We start from the raw sequence: 18923 nt of genomic DNA, 5'->3' as shown, positions 1-18923 counted from the left end.
ACACCTGTAATCCCAGCATTTTGGGAGGCCGAGGCGGGCAGATCACGAGGTCAGGAGATCGAGACCATCCTGGCTAACACGGTGAAACCCCGTCTCTACTAAAAATACAAGAACTTAGCCGGGCGTGGCGGTGGGCGCCTGTAGTCCCAGCTACTCGGGAGGCTGAGGCAGGAGAATGGCATGAACACGGGAGGCGGAGCTTGCAGTGAGCCGAGATCGCGCCACTGCACTCCAGCCTAGGTGACAGAGCGAGACTCCATCTAAAAAAAAAAAAAAACAAAACAAAAAAACACACACATACACACAAACAAACAAACCTGTGTAATTGATTCTCTCTGTCTGCTTTCACTTTGTGATCTTCCAGCCGGGTAACAGATCTTGTAAACCAACAACAAACCCTGGAGGAGAAGATGCGGGAAGACCGGGATAGCCTGGTGGAGAGACTACACCGTCAGACTGCTGAGTATTCTGCATTCAAGCTGGAGAATGAGAGGCTGAAGGTTCGCAGTGAGAGCTGGGGACCAGGCAGCTGGGTGGGGCCCAGCGAGCTGATGAGGGGTCTTGTCTTACGTGGGCCTGGGGGCATCTTGTCTAAGAGGGAGTCAGAAAAGCCTGGATTTGACCAGGCATGGTGGCTTAGGCCTGTAATCCCAACACTTTGGGAGGCCAAGGCAGGTGGATCACTTGAGCCTAGTTCGAGACCAGCCTGGGCAACATGGCAAAATCCTGTCTCTGCAAAACATACAAAAAGTAGCCAGGCGTGGAGGCATGCGCCTGTAGTCCCAGCTACTCGGGAGGCTGAGTTGGGAGAATCGCTTGAGCCTGGGAGGTTGAGGCTGTGGTGAGCCGAGATTGTCCCACTGCACTCCAGCCTGGAAAACAGAGAGAGACTCTGTGTCAAAAAAGAAAAGAAAGCCTGGATTCAAGTTCTTACTCTGCCGCTTCCTGGCTGTAGGACCTGAGTGAAAAACATTCCATGCCTCTTCCTTAGGTAGAGGAAATGAGGTCCTTGTGAGAATGTGGTAACGCATGTGAAATGCTTAACATGGTGCACTCAGCCTGCGCACATGAGATAGAACTCATTTGAGGTTAACGTGGGCTCTCCTGGGGGCCTGCTGGGCCCCTTCACAGGCATTAATTCTCACTTAAACTGTCCAACCTGCCAGTAACATGATGATTATCTCCATTTGAAATGAGAATAAGGGGCCGGGCTCACGTATGTAATCCCAGCACTTTGGGAGGCTGAGGCAGGCGGATCACCTGAGGTCAGGAGTTCAAGACCAGCCTGGCCAACATAGCGAAACCCTGTCTGTACTAAAAATACAAAAAAAATTATCTGGGCATGGTGGTGTGTGCCTGTAATCCCAGCTACTCAGGAGGCTGAGGCAGGAGAATTGCTTGAGCCCGGGAAGTGGAGGTTGCAGTGAGCCGAGATTGTGCCACTGCACTCCAGCCTGGGCAACAGAGCGAGACTCCGTCTCAAAAGAAAATAAAAGAAATGAGAATAAGGAAACTGAGGCTGAGAGAGAAGTCAAGTGTCTTGCCAAGATTTTGCCCTAGGAAGTATCAGAGTTGAGATTTGAACCCGAGTCTGACTCGAGCCCTAGCTCTTAAACTCACCATACCCACTTCCAGCCTGCCAGGAGTGAGAGGCACCTGAGCAGAGGTTGACATTTCAGAGACAGGTTTTATCTTGCTCTTTTGTTGATCTGGGCAATAACATCTAGCTTTATTTTTTTCACTGATTTTGTTTTTTCTTGTTAAGATTGATTTTAAGGAAGAATAACATATGGAAAAGTACACAGATCCTAGAATTTTCATAAAGTGAATATATTTTGTCCATCACTCACTCTGATTGAACCTTGCCTGCACCCTAGTGACCTTTCTTGTTACTAATACCCCTGTAAAGGTAACTGCTAGCCCATCTCCTGTCACCACAAATTAGTTGCCTGCTTTTAACTTTAGAGATTTGAATAGTTTGAATATCCTTGGGCCTGGCTTCTACTCCGCAAGTTTGTTGAGTCAGCCCCATTGTTTGGAGCAGTTTATTCATCCTCAGCGCTCTAGGGTATGCCGTTATATGAACACACCACAGTATATTTGTCCATTCTACTGTCAGTGGACATTTGGGTTTCCATAGTGTTGCTGTGAACATCTTTGTATGTCTTTAGGTGTACACATTTGGTGCGTCTTTATTGTTTATATACCTTGAAGTAGAATTGCCAGGTCATCATGGGGTGTGCATTAAGTCCATATTTGGTAGATGTCACTGAATAGTAAAGTGTGTCACTGAGTAGTAAAGTAGTTACTGGTAGATGTTACTGAATAGTAAAGTAGTTGAACAAATCTCCACACCTGTCAGTGGTGAGTAAAAGGATAACAGTTGCTCCTTGCCTCCTTGGCAACGCTTGGTAGCTTGGTATTGAGTGTCTATTTTATGTTAGCTACTCCGGTGGGAGTGTAGTAGTATCTCATTTGTATAGTGTAATTGTCGGATAAATTAAAAATAACATGCATGTCTTAACAGTTATTTAGGAGGCCAGCCATGGAGGCTCACACCTGTAATCTCAATGTGAGAGGACTGCTTGAGGCCAGGACTTCTAGACCAGCCTGGGCAACCCCAGCAAGACCCCATCTCTGCAAAAAAATTTTAAAAGCCAACAACTATTTAGGGGATTAGTTATAGTATGGTGCATCTGGATAGTGTATTACAGTGTGGTCATTCAAAATGATGTTTGTAGAAGTATATTTTCCTAGTATAATTTTTTTTTTTTTGAGACAGAGTCTTGCTCTGTTGCCCAGGCTGGAGTGAAGTGGCATGATCTCAGCTCACTGCAACTTCCACCTCCCAGGATCAAGTGATTCTCCTGCCTCAGCCTCCCAAGTAGCTGGGATTACAGGCATCTGCCACCATGCCCAGCTAATTTTTTGTATTTTTAGTAAGAGACAGGGTTTCACCACGTTGGCCAGGCTGGTCTCGAACTTCTGACCTCAGGTGATCAACCTGCCATGGCTTCCCAAAGTGTTGGGTTTACAGGTGTAAGCCACCACGCCTGGCCTTTCCTAGTATAATTATAAAAGTTAAATATGCTCATAGTAAAAATTCAAAACATTACAGAAATGTGATGTAGACATGAAGATCTTCGCTAGCCATTAACATATATTTTTCTAGATTTTCCCCCAGTACTAACATATCAAGCACACACACATCCACTCATCCATCCATTATTCTGTCACTTGCTTTTCTGATTTAACTATATTTACAGACATCTGTTAAGGTTGGTTTTTTGAGCTTTATCTCTCTTTTAAGTGACTACTAGTTACTTTATTCATTTGATACACCATGATTTATATTGTCCCATTTAAGATGAATATTTGGGTTATAGGAAGACATTTATTTATTTATTTATTTATTTTTTTTTAATTTCCCACCTGCATTACAAGTTGAGAGGACATTCATTGACTTGAGAGAAGTTCACAACATAATTTTTTTTTTAAATATATTTTTGGTAGAGATGGCGTTTTACCATGTTGGCCAGGCTGATCTCAAACTCCAGACCTCCAGGCTGGAGTGCAGTGGTGCAATCTCAGCTCGCTGCAACCTCCACCTCCCTGGTTCAAGTGATTCTTCTGCCTCAGCCTCCCAAGTAACTGGGACTACAGGCACACGCCAGCACGTCCAGCTGATTTTTGTATTTTTAGTAGAGATGAGGTTTCACCATATTGGCCAGGCTGGTCTCGAACTCCTGACCTCGTGGTCCGCCCAACCTTGGCCTCCCAAAGTGCTGGGATTACAGGTGTGAGCCACCACATCCGGCCCACAACATATTGTTAATTTTAAAAGTGTGTTACAGCTAGATGTGGTGGCTGACGCCTATAATCCCAGCACTTTGGGCGGCCGAGGTGGGCGGATCACTTGAGGTCTGGAGTTTGAGATCAGCCTGGCCAACATGGTAAAACCCCATCTCTACCAAAAATATAAAAAATTAGCCGGAGGGCGGGTGGTGGTGTGTGCCTGTAATCCCAGCTACTCTGGAGGCTGAGGCAGGAGAATAGCTTGAACCTGGGAGGTGGAGGTTGCATTGAGCCAAGGTTGTGCCTTTGCACTCCAGCCTGGGTGACAGAGCGAGACTCCATCTCAAAAAAAAAATAAACAAATAAAAAGTATGTTACATACAACCTGGCAGATCCCATGGTGGGGAAAAAGTATGTTACATAGCAGTAAGTATAGTATAGTCTCATTCTTTTTGACAGAAACGAAAAAGTTATGCAGCTATAGATATATAGCCATATCCAAGTCGTTAAGCATTAGGATTAGTGTGTCTTGGTTTTATCCCCATTTTCTTTTTTTTTTTTTTTGAGACGGAGTCTTGCTCTGTCGCCCAGGCTGGAGTGCAGTGGCACGATCTCGGCTTACTGCAAGCTCCGCTTTCGGGTTCATGCCATCCTCCTGGCCTCAGCCTCCCGAGTAGCTGGGACTACAGGCGCCCGCCACCGCGCCCGGCTAATTTTTTGTACCTTTAGTAGAGACAGGGTTTCACTGTGTTAGCCAGGATGGTCTTGATCTCCTAACCTTGTGATCCGCCCACCTCGGCCTCCCAAAGTGCTGGGATTATAGGCGTGAGCCACCGCGCCCGGCCTGGTTTTATCTCCATTTTCTTTAATGATTATATATTGCTTTTGGATTAAGAAAAAACAGAAGTCATTTATTTGCATCTCTATTCACTTGAGGTGGTAACATTAGGAGTCTTACCTGCTTCTCGGTGCTTCTCTCAGGGAAAGTGCTTTGTGGGTTAGAGTAGGGGGCCTTTCCTTTTCTGGTTCTTTGGATAGAGTTGAGGGTAGGAGGTCCACCTGAAGCAGAACCTTCCTGTGGGTTACTCATGAGCCATCCCTTCCAGGCCAGCTTTGCTCCAATGGAGGACAAACTCAACCAGGCACACCTCGAGGTCCAGCAGCTGAAGGCCTCAGTGAAGAACTATGAGGGGATGATTGACAACTATAAGAGTCAGGTAGGCCTCACTGGGGCCCTGGCCCTTCTGAGCAGTGCCCACCCTGCCCCCATCAGACTGGGGGCTCCCTACTAGGCCACTCCCAGGAAGGGTTGGGTATGGAAGATGGTTTTCACCAAAACGTGGCTCTACCTAAGATGAACCACAGTGTTGTTGGTCCCTAGGTGATGAAGACCAGATTGGAGGCTGATGAAGTAGCTGCCCAGCTAGAACGCTGTGACAAAGAGAACAAGATCCTTAAAGATGAGATGAACAAAGAGATTGAGGCGGTACTGCTTTCCTTCCTTGCTTTCTTCTCCTACCCAATTCCATATCTAACTCAATGACTGTGAATCTGTTCCCCTTGTTTGCCTTTGACCCTACCTGATTTGGGCAACAAAGGTGAGCTCATTTTCTCATTGGTGGGCTCATCCACTCTACCCTGTGCCTCTCTCTCCTTTGTCTCTTTCTTGTTTCCTCTCTTCTCTCTCTCATGCTGCTGCTTTGTCTTTTTTTTTTTTTCTCGGTTTTCTTCTACCTCCTTTTCAATTTTCTTAAAATAACAACAACAAAAAAACTCTCCTGGCTGGGCACGGTCTCTCACACCTGTAATCCCAGCACTTTGGGAGACTGAGGCAGGCAGACTGAGGTTGGGAGTTCGAGACCAGCCTGACCAACATGGTGAAACCCCTGTCTCTACTAAAAATACAAAATTAGCCGGGTCTGGTGGCGCATGCCTGTAATCCCAGCTACTCGGAAGGCTGAGGCAGGAGAATCGCTTGAACCCAGGAGATGGAGGTAGCAGTGAGCCGTCATTGTGCCACTACGCTCTAGCCTGGGCAACAAGAGTAAAACTCTGTCTCAAAACAAACAAACAAACAAACAAACAAAAAACCTCATGCTTGGAGCATCCAAGTAGACAGAAATCTACAGTTATGCCAGGTCTTTGGCATGCCTATTTCATTCTCTATGGTGTCCTTATTTTGTACCAGCCAGAAAATATGTCTCCCATCCTCTTCCCAAAGAGCCTTATTCTTCTACAGATGGTTTGGCTGATTAGAGCAGCGGGATTATCTTAATGGTTACCTTGGAGATGGGCTGAGTCCAGGCTCAGCCACTAATTTGTTTCATAACCTTGGGCAAGTCAAGCCCCTCTCTGGTCCTCAGTCTCCATGTTAAGTGCAAGGATGGACTTAGACCAGATATTTCTCCCTTTCCCTCTGACCTGTAGCATTGTGACTGCTTTCCTAGGGGCTTTAGAGTTAGACTTTTTAAATTTATTTTATTTTTTTTGAGACAGAGTCTTGCTGTGTCACCCAGGCTGGAATGCAGTGGTGTGATCTCAGCTCACTGCAACCTCCACCTCCCGGGTTCAAGCGATTCTCCTGCCTCAGCGTCCCAAGTAGCTGGGACTACAGGCGTGTGCCACCATTCCCAGCTAATTTTTGTATTTTTAGTAGAGACGGGGTTTCACCTTGTTGGCCAGGGTGGTGTCGAACTCCTGACCTCAAATAATCTGCGCCCCTTGGCTTTCCAGAGTGCTAAGATTACAGGTGTGAGCCACTGCACCTGGCTTGGAGTTAGACTAGACTTTAATCCTGTGTTTACCAGTTTTTAGCTGAATGACCTTGGGCAAATGACTTAGCTCTCTTGATGCTTACTATACTTATATGGGGACAGCATCACCTGTTTTACAGATTGTCTGAATTAAATGAGCAAGTGTGCAGAGAGCCCCTGGTACAATGCCTGGGTCTTGGTGTTTACTGTGTGGTTGCCATTGTTACGGGATAACTAAATGAATGGCAAGCCACCTGCTCAATGGCCAGCGGGGAGTGTAGGCCACACTTCTGCTGTGGATTTTGCGGGATCCTCCACTGGGGACTGTGTCAGCCCTGCCCTAACTCTAAAGGACTCTGCCTGGCTCCACTAGGAGCCAGGCCTTTCCTAACTGTGGGTCTTTCCTTCCTGCTTCAGGCACGAAGGCAGTTCCAGTCTCAGCTGGCTGACCTGCAGCAGCTCCCTGACATCCTGAAGATCACGGAGGCGAAGCTGGCTGAGTGCCAAGACCAACTGCAGGGCTATGAGCGGAAGAACATCGACCTCACAGCCATCATATCAGACCTGCGCAGCCGGGTAAGGGACTGGCAGAAAGGGTCCCACGAACTGACCCGAGCAGGGGCCCGCATACCAAGATGAGCTGCACGCCCCCCAAGGGAGGACTACTTCCTTTTTCTTGGCTGCTGCTTTTTAAAAGGAGTGAGCTATCATCAGTGCTGTGAAATAAAAGTCTGGTGTGCCAAATGCCATGTGTTTGCACAAAGTGATTGTAGTTATAGGAGCCGTCACTTGTGTGGAGTCACTGGGCCCTCCTGCTGTTGCCCCCACCCAAGACTGCTGCCTCTGCCTGTGTGCTCCGCAGCTGTCCTCAGCTCCACACCCACAGCTGGGAGATGCCAGCAGACACCGAGCCGTAGAATTTCTTTTTTTCTCTTGCTTTAGCTGCTTCTCCTGACTCTTTAATAGATTCACTGCCTGAGATTCTGTCCTGAAAGAAGCAAGCAGTCCCTTTCTCCCAGAAGCAGTCTGTCTCTGGGTTACTGGAACCATGCCTACGGCCTACAGTGTCCAAGAAATTATATACCACTCATTTGCAGCGTGACCTTGGGCAAGGCCCTTTCCCCACTCTTGACGTGTGTACTTGTGATAATTAGAAAAGGGGCTACCATTTTTTGAGCACCTCTTCTGTGTTCCTGCATTCTCTCATTTAATTCCATCAGGAACTCTGTGAGGTGCATGTATTATTTTCCCCATTTTACAGAAAGCAGCCCAAGGCATAGAGAGGAGAAGTAATTCCCTACCATCACAGAGCTAGTACTTAGTAAGCAGGGATTGGAACCCAGCCAGCTCTGTCTGGTTCCCAAGCCCACATTCTCAGTACTGTAACCTTACATTGCCTGCCTTCTCCGTTGAACCTGAGCATTCTCAGGGACTTTGAGCCTTGATAGCTGAGGCTTCTGCATAAAACAGCCCTCTGGGTAAATTCTCAAACTTGCCAACTCGAAAGGATTGACAGATTTCCTGTTGTCTTGCCTGCACTTGTCCCCAGTTAAGAGGAGGTTGAGATCAATAGTACCAGCAACATAACAGGTAAAGCTCTGTGGTTGGTTTGTATGGGCCAGTTAGCCCTGCCAGCTGTTTCTGCCTTCTCATTTCTGTCCTGGATCCTAGTTGGGCCTCTCTGAGTGGCCTCCCCTGATCGAGAAAGCATCTTTGTCATTCTTTAGCATCAAACCTGGTTTCTCCCAGTGTGGGGAGAGCCTTTTGTCTTTGGAGTTGGGCCTAACCTGTCCCTGCTGTCCTTTCTCCTCTAGGTTGTGCAATGAGACTTGGACACCTGCTGAGGGCACTGTGCCCCTTTCCTGGGTGTGGACAACAGGTCATAGGGAAAGGGGAGGGCTCTAGCGGGAAATTCCTTTGTAAACCAGTCTGTGTTCCTGTCATTTTAGATCGAACACCAGGGGGACAAGCTGGAGATGGCAAGAGAGAAACATCAGGCTTCCCAGAAGGAAAATAAACAGCTGAGTCTGAAGGTGGATGAACTGGAGAGGTTAGAGGCACTTGGTCCCATCTCTGTCCTCTTCCTAGGACCTGAGACTTTCAGCCACTTAGCTGTTTTTTGCTTAGTGTGCGGAAGTGTTTGAGGGACTCGAGGCCCTGGAAGGTACTAGGCAGACCTCAGAGGAAAAGCTGCTTCCATTTCAGTGGTAAGCATTGTGGGAGAGAGCAAGGGGGCCTCTCAGCCTGGGGAGACACTCCATGACAGCATGATCAGGATCTGCCCACCTGTAGGCACCACCTGTCCCAAAAGGCATGCCTGGTCCAGGCCTGCCAGGAGGGCCCAGTTTGAATGGAGCAGCCAGTATACTGTGGTGGGGGCACTTCCCCACTCTTTTCTGCCCTTTCTTGCCAGTCACCCTTCCCAAGACCTTTCTGATCTGACCCTTCTCTGTTATTTACGGATTGTTGGAGGCAGTCAGAGGTGAAGGGTACAGCTTTGGGAATCAGAAGCCCTGGCCTTGGGGCCCAGCTCTGCCACTTACCAGCATTGTGATCTTGAGCAAATCATTTAATTCCTTTGAAGCTCAATTTCCTCCTTTTGAGGAAAGGGTCAAGGTAGAGTTTATCTATCTATCTATCTATCTATCTATCATCTATCTATCATGTCACTCTGTCACCCAGGCTGGAGTGCAGTGGTGCAATCTCAGCTCACTGCAACCTCGACCTCCTGGGCTCAAGCAATTCTCCTGCCACAGCCTCCCAAGTAGCTGGGACTACAGGCGTATGCCACCACGCCTGGCTAATTTTTATATTTTTTGTAGAGATGGGGTTTCGCCGTGTTGCCCAGGCTGGTCCTGAACTCCTGGGTTCAAGTGATCCACCCACCTAGGCCTCCTAGAGTGCTGGGAGTACAGGCGGGAGCCACCACACCTGGCTGATAATAATCTTTTCATGGTGGTGGTGTGAGTCTTCAATGATATAATCCTGGTAAAGGTCCTAGCATGTTACCTGGCATAGAGAAGCGCTCAGTATAGCTTAGAACATGTTATTAGTTAGCTGGTATTATCCCAGTTTTAAATATGAGGAAACTGAGCTTGGGGAGGAGTTAAGTGACTTTCCCAGCATCACACTGTTGGTACCTGGCAAAGCATGACTTAGACCCGTGACTGTCTTCCTCGAGAGCTTCTATGAGCATCTCTAAGAGGTAGGCAAGAGACTGGGCGTGGTGTCTCACGCCTGTAATCCCAGCATTTTGGGAGGCCGAGGCGGGCGGATCATGAGGTCAGGAGATCGAGGCCATCCTGGCTAACACGGTGAAATCCCATCTCTACTAAAAAAAAAAATATATATATATATATATATGTATAAAATTAGCCGGGCGCAGTGGCGGGCACCTGTAGTCCCAGCTACTCGGAAGGCTGAGGCAGGAGAATGGCATGAACCCGGGAGGCGGAACTTGCATTGAGCCGAGATAGCGCCACTGCACTCCAGCCTGGGCGAAAGAGCAAGACTCCATCTCAAAAAAAAAGAGGTGGGCAAGAGTCCTCCAGCCCTGGTCCCAGCCTTAGTTTCAGAGGTGAAGGTGCCTGACATCCTAGGAGGCCCTAAGTGCCTCAGGTGGCCAGTGCACTTGCAAGGAGGCTACAACCAAGTGGGCTCCTTCCAGGCTCCACCTCTGCTCTGCCCTGCCAGCCTTGGAAATGGCAGCTAGATCCCCCAGGCCCCGCAGAGCTCCTTAAATTGGAAGGCATCCTGGAAGTGCACTGAGGACAGCATGTGTATATCGGGATGGCCATATTTGCCCTATGGCTGGTCACACAAGATGTTGAGTGGTGTAGCTGAAGTCCCTTTGCTGTGGGAGGCAGCAGTGAACAGCAGAAGTTGTGGGCTTAGGTTTTGGTTACAGACTTGCCAGCTGTGCTGACTTCAGGCCAATGAATTCCCCTCTCTGAGGCTCAGTTTCTTCATTTCTAAAGTGAGGATAATAATGGTACCATTTTTCTGAGCTGCAAGTTGCTGTGTTCCATGTGATGCTATCCACACTTAACAAAGCCCATGGTCAGTCTCTGCTTGCGTTCCCACCCTTCACTCTTGTTCTCTAACCAGTTGCTCCAGCTGCACAGTTCTTTGGTCGCCTTGCTGATCTGCAGATTTCTTTGGCTTATTCCTGTGGCTCCTTGGAGATTCTTGGCATGATGAGATCCCCAGTCCAGGAGAGGCTGGCAGCCCCCTGGCGGGGTGGAACATGACAGGTTGGGGTATGCCCAGGATCTGATTGAGTGCTTTCACCTAGGAAACTGGAGGCGACCAGTGCCCAGAATATCGAGTTCCTACAGGTGATTGCCAAGAGGGAGGAGGCAATCCACCAGTCCCAGCTGCGGCTGGAGGAGAAAACACGGGAATGTGGGACCCTGGCAAGGCAGTTGGAGAGCGCCATTGAAGATGCGAGGAGGCAGGTCAGTCCCGATTTCATGAGTGACTAGCTCTGTGACCTTGGGCAAATCACCTAACCTCTCAGCTTATTTCTCCATCTGAAAAATGGGCACACAGTAGTACCCGCTTCATGAATTAGTTGTAAGGATCACATTTTCATTGTAGAGGGCTCAGCACTCGATATCTGATGATTGCTCATTTACTCACTACCCTCTTGAGCCTCACATAGGCTTACCACATCTTAGGTGGTGACTCCTGGAGCACTGGGAAAGGGCAGGCAAAGCTGGGTGGCAGGCATAGTCCCCATAGTTAGTTCCTGCCCCAGCGTTCTAGAGAACACAGTCCACAATGATGTGCAAGTGCTGTCTGCAAGACCAGATAGTGGGCCCAGCCTTCTCTTTGCCAAGTGTTCCGCATGTCCGGTAAACCAGTCTCATGTCTGGGCCTTTGAATGTGCAGGTGGAACAAACCAAGGAGCACGCACTCTCCAAGGAGCGAGCAGCCCAGAACAAAATCCTGGACCTTGAGACCCAGCTGAGCAGAACCAAAACGGAACTGAGCCAGCTGCGGCGGAGCCGTGATGATGTGAGTCAGGCTGGTGGGCCGGGCTAGGAGAGTGGGCAGCAGACCTAGCTTCTGTGGGGCCTGTGGGCCAAGGTGTTTTGTTGTTACTGTTTTTGTGAATATGACATGGTTTTATTTTTCTCCAATCACTTTCCTATCCCTTAAGGATATCCTGGGTAGATATTTATTTATTTATTTAGAGACGGAGTCTCCCTGTGTCACCCAGGCTGGAACGCAGTGGTACAATCTCAGCTCACTGCAACCTCTGCCTCCTGGTTTCATATGATCCCCACCCCACCCTCAGCCTCCCAAGTAGCTGGGATTACAAGTATGTGCCACCATCCCTGGCTACTTTTTTGTGTGTATTTTTAGTAGAGATGGGGTTTCGCCATGTTGGCCAGGCTGGTCTTCAACTCGTGATCTCAAATGATCTGCCCATCATGGCCTCCCAAAGTGCTGGGATTACAGGCGTGAGCCACTGCACCCAGACTCATGTTTTGTTTTGTTTTGTTTTGTTTTAGACAGAGTTTCACTCTGTCACCCAGGCTACAGTGCAGTGGTGCTGTCATAGCTCACTGCAGCTTCAAACTCCTGGGGTCAAGTAGTCCTCCCACCCCAGCCTCCTGAGCAGCTAGGACTACAGGTGCACACCATCACACCCAGCTAATTTTTGTATTTTTTGTAGAGATAGAGTCTCACTATGTTGCCCATGCTGGTCTTGAACTCCTAGGCTCAAGTGATCATTCCGTCCTGGCCTCCCGAAGTGTTGGGATTATAGGCATGAGCCACTGTGCCTGGCCTTAGAATATTTTCAGAAAGAAACCCCATACCCATTAGAAGTCACTCCACACTCGCCTCCCCAAACCTCCTGGCAACTCCTAAGAAAGTCCCTATGTCTCTATGGATTTCTATTTTGGACACTGCACAGCGGGCCCATGCTCTGTTTCTCCTCGTTAGGCGGACCGCCGCTACCAGAGCCGGCTGCAAGACCTGAAAGATCGCCTGGAGCAGTCCGAGAGCACCAACCGCAGCATGCAGAACTACGTCCAGTTCCTCAAATCATCATACGCCAACGTGTTTGGGGATGGTCCCTATTCCACCTTCCTGACCAGCTCTCCCATCCGCTCCCGATCTCCTCCTGCCTGAGGCCACCTATCGGGGCCTGGAGCCCTGATGGAAGCCATAGGAACTCCAGAGTTGCCAAGCCATAGCTGAGAAGCCTGGTGGTTTTCCTCTCCCAGTGATAAAATGGGTTCAGGGTCTTGTCCTTAGCTACTAGCTCTAGAAAAGTCCCAAAAGCAGCAGAAGGTGAAGCAGGAAGCACTTGGTTTTCTCCTTCCTGATATAGTCACCTGTTGGAAGTGTTAAAATTTCCTCGACAGGCCTTAAATTTACTACTACATTAGGGTACCACATTTTAACTTACCATGACTTCGCTCCTTCCTTTCCTGAGAAAATATTTCCACTGGATTTTTTCCACCAGTCCCCTTACAGCCCTCATTGTTTTAGGAATCTCTCTCAGGTTTTTTCTGACCTAAACCAGCAGGAAGTCGTCCTGGGCTGTAAGCACCATCACTTGCTTTTTTTTTTTCTGATTTCACAAGTGTGGTGTTTTCCCAAGGCTCCCTTCCCAAGCTCAGTGCAAACCTCTCACTCCCAAGTTTCTTTGAGGCCACTTGCCCCCAAGCACTTCACAATAGACCCTCGAGGGCTTGTGTCCATTTGGCCTTTTACAAGTGTAATGCCAATTTCATTGATTTTTGTTTCTTTTTGCCTGATTTGTATCTCCGGAATGCATTTATTCTTGAAATATTTGTGTGATTTTACGAAAAGCTTTTGTAATCAGTTATTTAAGGCTCCATTTGATGATTTCCTTTACCCAACCACTCCTCATCCCTCCTCTAAAAAATGATTAAGTAAAATGCTGCAGGACAGCCAGTAGACATTTTTAAAGTACTTGGTGCCTGAAACATCAGGCTTCTCATTTCATTTTAGCTCAGGTTGGTGCTTTCACATTGTAATCAGTGAACTGTCAGGAGGGAACAAACTGTAAGAAGGATTGCTTGGTGTTTTAGGGTAGATCACTTTAGCTGTTAGGAAGAGGATGGGGTAGTGTACAGTATATATTTTTAAAATGTGAATTAGTTTCTGAATAAGAATCTGGGCCATTTTTGTTCACAATTTTTGTTCATACTGTGCTAACCTCTGCCCTTCTGATTCTAGCTAGTATTGGCCTGGGTGGTCCAGTCTTCTCACCTCTCAGCCACTCTAACTCAACTCTAGAGAATTTCTTCTCTGTTCTTTTTTCTTCTGGAGACAGGTCTCTGTCACCCACACTGAGTGCAATGGCGGGAACATGGCTCACTGCAGCCTTGACTTCCCTAGCTCAAGCAATCCTCCCACCTCAGCCTCCACAGTAGCTGAGAGCACAAGTGTATGCCACCATGCCCATCTAATTTTATTATTTTTTGTAGAGACAGATCTCACCACATTGCCCAGGTTGGTCTTGAATTCCTGGGCCCAAGTGAACCTCTCATTTTGTCCCCCCAGAGTGCTGGGATTACAGCGGTGAGCCACCACGCCCAGCCTTCTCTGTGTTCTTGAATCCACCTAGGCATCTGGATTTCAAAGACCAGAAATCTCTTTTCTCTACCAAATTTTGAGGATATTTATAGTTTCCAGCTTTCAGTTTTTCCAACGAAGGTAATTCCAGCTACCATTGCCAAAAAAACTAAGCCCATTTTCATACTCTTAACGTAAATAGACATGAACTTATAATAGGTGAAAGACCTTCCCGAGAAAGGACAATTGACAAACTTCCACCAGCATGTATATATATCTGTATAACTCATTATTATTTTTGCCAAACTAGAGAAAACCTCAGTGCAGGGCACTGCTATGTAACTGTGGTGTGAGCAACACCTCTCTTGGAGTCCCTTGCTGGGACTCTGGGGACTCTTCCAACAATTTTTCTTTTTAAAATATTTTTATTACAAGAAGTCCAGGGAATTTTTAAAAACTCAGAAAATGAAAAATGTTCACATTGCTCATACTCCAGAGAGAATTCTTCCTACCTCAAACTGAGATCTCACGAGGTGGTGGACAATGGAAGGGTCAGAAAGTCTGGGGTCCCAGTTAGAGCCGTCTCTGGACAATTGTGACATTCTATTTTTATTGAGATGTAATTCACATAAAATTCACTCTTTTTATTTTTTTGAAACAGGGTCTCCCTCTGTCATCCAAGCTGGTGAGCAGTGGCACAATGATGGCTCACTACAGCCTCAGCCTCCTGGGTTTAAGGGATCTCCTGCCTCAGCCTTCTGAGTAGCTGGGAGCACAGGTGCATGCCACCATGCCTGGCTAATTTTTGGATTTTTTTTTTTGGTAGAGGCAGGTCTCATCATGTTGTCCAGGTTGGTCTCAAACTCCTGGGCTCAAGCAATCCTCCTACCTTGGCCTCCCAAAGTGCTGGGATTACAAGCATGAGCCACCATACCTGGCCTAGAAGTCACCCTTTTAAAGTGTAAATATAGGCCAGGCGTGGTCACTCACACCTGTAATCCCAGCACTTTGGGAGGCCGAGGCGGGTGGATCACCTGAGGTCAGGAGTTCGAGACCAGCCTGACCAACATGGTGAAACCCTGTCTCTACTAAAAATACAAAAATTAGCCGGGAGTGGTGGTGGACGCCTGTAGTCCCAGCTACTTGGTAGGCTGAGGCAGGAGAATCACTTGAACCCAGGAGGTGGAGGTTGCAGTGATCCAAGATCACACCACTGCACTCCTGCTTGGGCAACACGGTGAGATTCTGTCTCGAAAAGATAAAGTGTATATATCATTCAATGGTTTGTAGTATATTCACCAAGTTGTGTAGCCATCACCATTATCTAATTCTAGACCTAGTTTTTTTCTTTTTTCGAAATGGAGTCTCTCTCTGTCACCCAGGCTACAGTGCAGTGGCACCATCTCGGCTCACTGCAGCCTCTGCCTCCAGAGTTCAAGGGATCCTCCTGCATCAGCCTGTGGGGACTATAGGTGCATGGCACTTTGCCTGGCTAATTTTTGTATTTTTTGTAGAGACAGGGTTTTGCCATGTTGCCCAGGCTTGTCTGAAACTCATGACCTCAGGTGATCCGCCCACCTTGGCCTTCCAAAGTGCTGGGATTACAGGCGTGAGCCACGCGCCCAGCCAACCGATTGCATCACTCCCAAAAAAGAAACGCCATACCCATTAGCAGTCACTCCCCATTCCCCTCCCCCAGCCCCTGGCAACTAGTCATAAAGTTTCTCTGGCTCTATAGATTTGTCTCTTCTGGATATTTCACATAAGTGGAATTGTCCAACATGTGGCCATTCATGACTGGCTTCTCTCAGCATAATGCTTTCAAGATTGATGTTGCAGCGTATCATCAGCACTTTATTTTTATGGCCCCATAACATTCCATTATATAGATTTGGTGTTTCCTCCTGCCAAACAGGGCTGGTTGGGATTCCAAAGAAGCACTATGGCCGGGCGCAGTGGCTCATGCCTGTAATCCCAACGCTTTGGGAGGTCGAGGTGGGTGGATCAACTGAGGTCAGGAGTTCGAGACCAGCCTGACCAACATGGTGAAACCCCGCCTCTGCTAAAAATACAAAATAGCTGGGCGTGGTGGCAGGCGCGTGTAGTCCCAGCTACACGGGGAGCTGAGGCAGGAGAATCGCTTGAACCCGGGAGGCGGAGGTTGCAGTGAGCCGAGATCGAGCTACTGTACTCCAGGCTGGGGGACAGAGCAAGATTCTGTCTCAAAAAAGCAGCATTAAACCCAAAACATTTATTAGGGAAGCTTACAGAGTGGGCTGCAGCAATTCTCGCGACAGAGAGAAGCGGTGTTTCACCTAGGTACATCCCCAGCGAGGGGTCAGGGTATGGAGTTTATATGAGGGTTTATGGAATTTGGCTAAAGGCAGGGGTCAGTTTCAGCGTTTTGGGCAATAACCTAGATATCCTTAGTGCCTAGGGATATGCAAGGCCCGTGTTTGGTTGCAAGTCTGCAGGAAAAAACTTGCAGCTGGCTGGGTCACAGGGCGGTCAAGGCACTCTGATACTTGGTCAGTGCACAGAAAGCGGGGGAACTCGGGAACCACGCACATAGTACTATATTTTATTTATCCATTCACCAATGGATGGACGTTTGGGTTGCTTTCACTTTTTGGCTATTATGAATAACACTGCTGTGAACATTCATGGACAAGTTTTTATATATACATAGGTTTCATTTCTTTGGCGTATTTTATATATATATATATATATATATATATATATATATATATATATATATATATATATATTTACCTAGGAGAATTGCTGGGTCAAATGGTAATTGTTTAACCTTTTGAGGAACTGCCAGACTGTCTTCCACAGCAGGTGCTTCATTTTACAGTCCCATGAGCAGTGTATGAGGGTTCCAGTTTCTGCACAGTCTCAAGGCACAGACAAATTTTCAGCAGCCCCGGGGACTGGGAGCGGTGGTTACCTCTGCGGAACGTTCCCCGACAGCCAAGCGCTGTGCGCAGGCGCACTGGTGGGAGGGCGGGAGCGCGGGAGCGTCGCCGGAGGTGGGGCGCGCAGGCGTTAGGGGCGGGGCTGTGCTGCGCGCGCGCCCCGGAAGCAGAATCCTGTGTGGCCTTGCCGGCGGCTGATTCGAGGGATTGTTTGGTCAGAAGGGGGACGTCAGAGAAGCTGCCCCTTAGCCAACCATGCCGTCTGAGGGTCGCTGCTGGGAGACCTTGCAGGCCCTACGCAGTTCCGACAAAGGTCGCCTTTGCTACTACCGCGACTGGCTGCTGCGGCGCGAGGTGAGCGGTGGCCCCGGAGGACGTAGGCCCTTCCGGCCCCTCGCGACCGAAACCTTCTCCCTAGCCCTTGGCACGTTCTGCTCCCGGGAACCCGTGCAGTTTAACAACCTGCATTTATTTCTTGACTTCTGTGTGTACATCCCTCTGTCCTGGGGTTTCTGTCCTCTTCAGCCTATTTTAGCGTTTCGGGGAGCTCCCCTGACTTCACAGGTGCCCCGCGCTCTGAAGGCTTCATTGCTACACTCCGCCAGTTGGGCGCCTTCTCCGTTCTGCTGTTGTCAAAGCAATCTTGGCCCCAGGTTCAGTTAACTTACTGTATGTCTCATGTGCTGGGAGCTCTAGATTTTGCGACGAACGATTGACACGACCTAATCCATTGCTACTAGTGAAATGACCAAATTTTTAGATTGATTTGGCAGACCTGGAAAGTGAATGGGGGCGTGGTCACCGTACCTAGCATTTGCAAAGCTCTGCGCGAGAAGTGGAGGGATGTGGAGAGTTAAGGCTGAGCTCCCATTCCCGAGTCGCTGCTAGTTAGCTACAGATAAGGCGTTGTCCTGCATCCTCAGACTTCTTGGGAAACAATCCTAAAGTATTTCCCTGTCTTTTATGTTGTTGACAGTTTTGAAAAATACAGACCTTACATTCTGTAGGTTGACTGCCAGCATATGTGCTTTCAAACCACCAGACCAAGGTTAAGCATTCTTGGCAGGAATACCACAGAAATGATGCCATGGCTTTCTCAGTAAGTCACATGAGGAGGCACACAGATGTCAACCCATCCCAACACTGGTGATGCTAATCTTGATCACCTGGTTACGTTATTATCTGCCTGGTCTCTCCGTTTAAAATTCGTCATTTTTCCCTTAGTAATTGTTGGGAAGTAATAATACCAGTATCCTTTTTTCTGGGCAAACCTTAATCCTCCATGGCTTTAGCATTCATTGATGTTTTCCACATGAATCGATCACCTCTATGACGTTGCCAGATCCTGTTTCTTTATATCCGCTATTCCTTCTGCATTTGTTAGTTGGCATTCTACTGTAAGGAGGTGCTTTATATTTTATTCAGTGAGTTGTAATCCATTACTTTTATTATTTATTTATTTTATTTTAAATGTCCCAGATTTTGTAAGCTTGTATCAAAATAATCACATGCAAGGCTAGGCGTGGTGGCTCAGGCCCGTAATCCCAGCACTTTGGGAGGCCGAGGGGGACGGATCACTTGAGGTCAAGAGTTCGCGACCAGCCTGGCCAACATGGTGAAACCGCATCTCTACTAAAAATACAAAATTAGCCGAGCATGGTGGTGCATGCCTGTAATCCCAGCTACTCGGGAGACTGAGGCATGAGAATTGCTTGAACCCTGGAAGCAGAGGTTGCAGTGAGCCGAGATTGCGCTGCTGCACTCAAGCCTGGGTGACAGAGTGAGACTGTGTCTCAAAAAAAAAAAAAAAAAAATGTAGCCTTGTAAATATGTACAACAATTATGTATTCATAAGAATTAAAAAGAAAAATGTCCCAGATTTGGCTACTGGGCA

General features: G+C 47.9%; 2 protein-coding genes across 2 annotated transcripts in view; both read left to right on the top strand.

Moving 5' to 3' along the window:
- ODF2 (outer dense fiber of sperm tails 2) overlaps positions 1–13395 on the top strand; it is a 44716-nt gene extending 31321 nt beyond the window's left edge. The window contains 9 exon segments of the mRNA XM_024345906.2: positions 365–500; positions 4902–5012; positions 5177–5281; positions 6966–7124; positions 8498–8689; positions 8691–8755; positions 10843–11005; positions 11442–11567; positions 12504–13395. Coding sequence (XP_024201674.1) covers positions 365–500; positions 4902–5012; positions 5177–5281; positions 6966–7124; positions 8498–8689; positions 8691–8755; positions 10843–11005; positions 11442–11567; positions 12504–12692 — 1246 coding nt within the window. The 3' untranslated portion in view covers positions 12693–13395.
- Positions 13396–17099: 3704 nt separating this feature from the next.
- Positions 17100–18923, top strand: part of GLE1 (GLE1 RNA export mediator) — a 37285-nt gene continuing 35461 nt past the window's right edge. Inside the window, exon 1 of the mRNA XM_001159347.6 lies at positions 17100–17383. Within this exon, the coding sequence (XP_001159347.1) occupies positions 17285–17383 (99 nt within the window). The 5' untranslated portion in view covers positions 17100–17284. The remainder of the gene's footprint in view (positions 17384–18923) is intronic.

The sequence above is a fragment of the Pan troglodytes genome, chromosome 11 (assembly GCF_028858775.2).
Source record: "Pan troglodytes isolate AG18354 chromosome 11, NHGRI_mPanTro3-v2.0_pri, whole genome shotgun sequence".
Classification (NCBI taxonomy): Eukaryota; Metazoa; Chordata; class Mammalia; order Primates; family Hominidae; genus Pan; species Pan troglodytes.
Note: the sequence above shows the minus strand (reverse complement) of the source record. Positions and strands in the feature narration are given on the sequence as shown.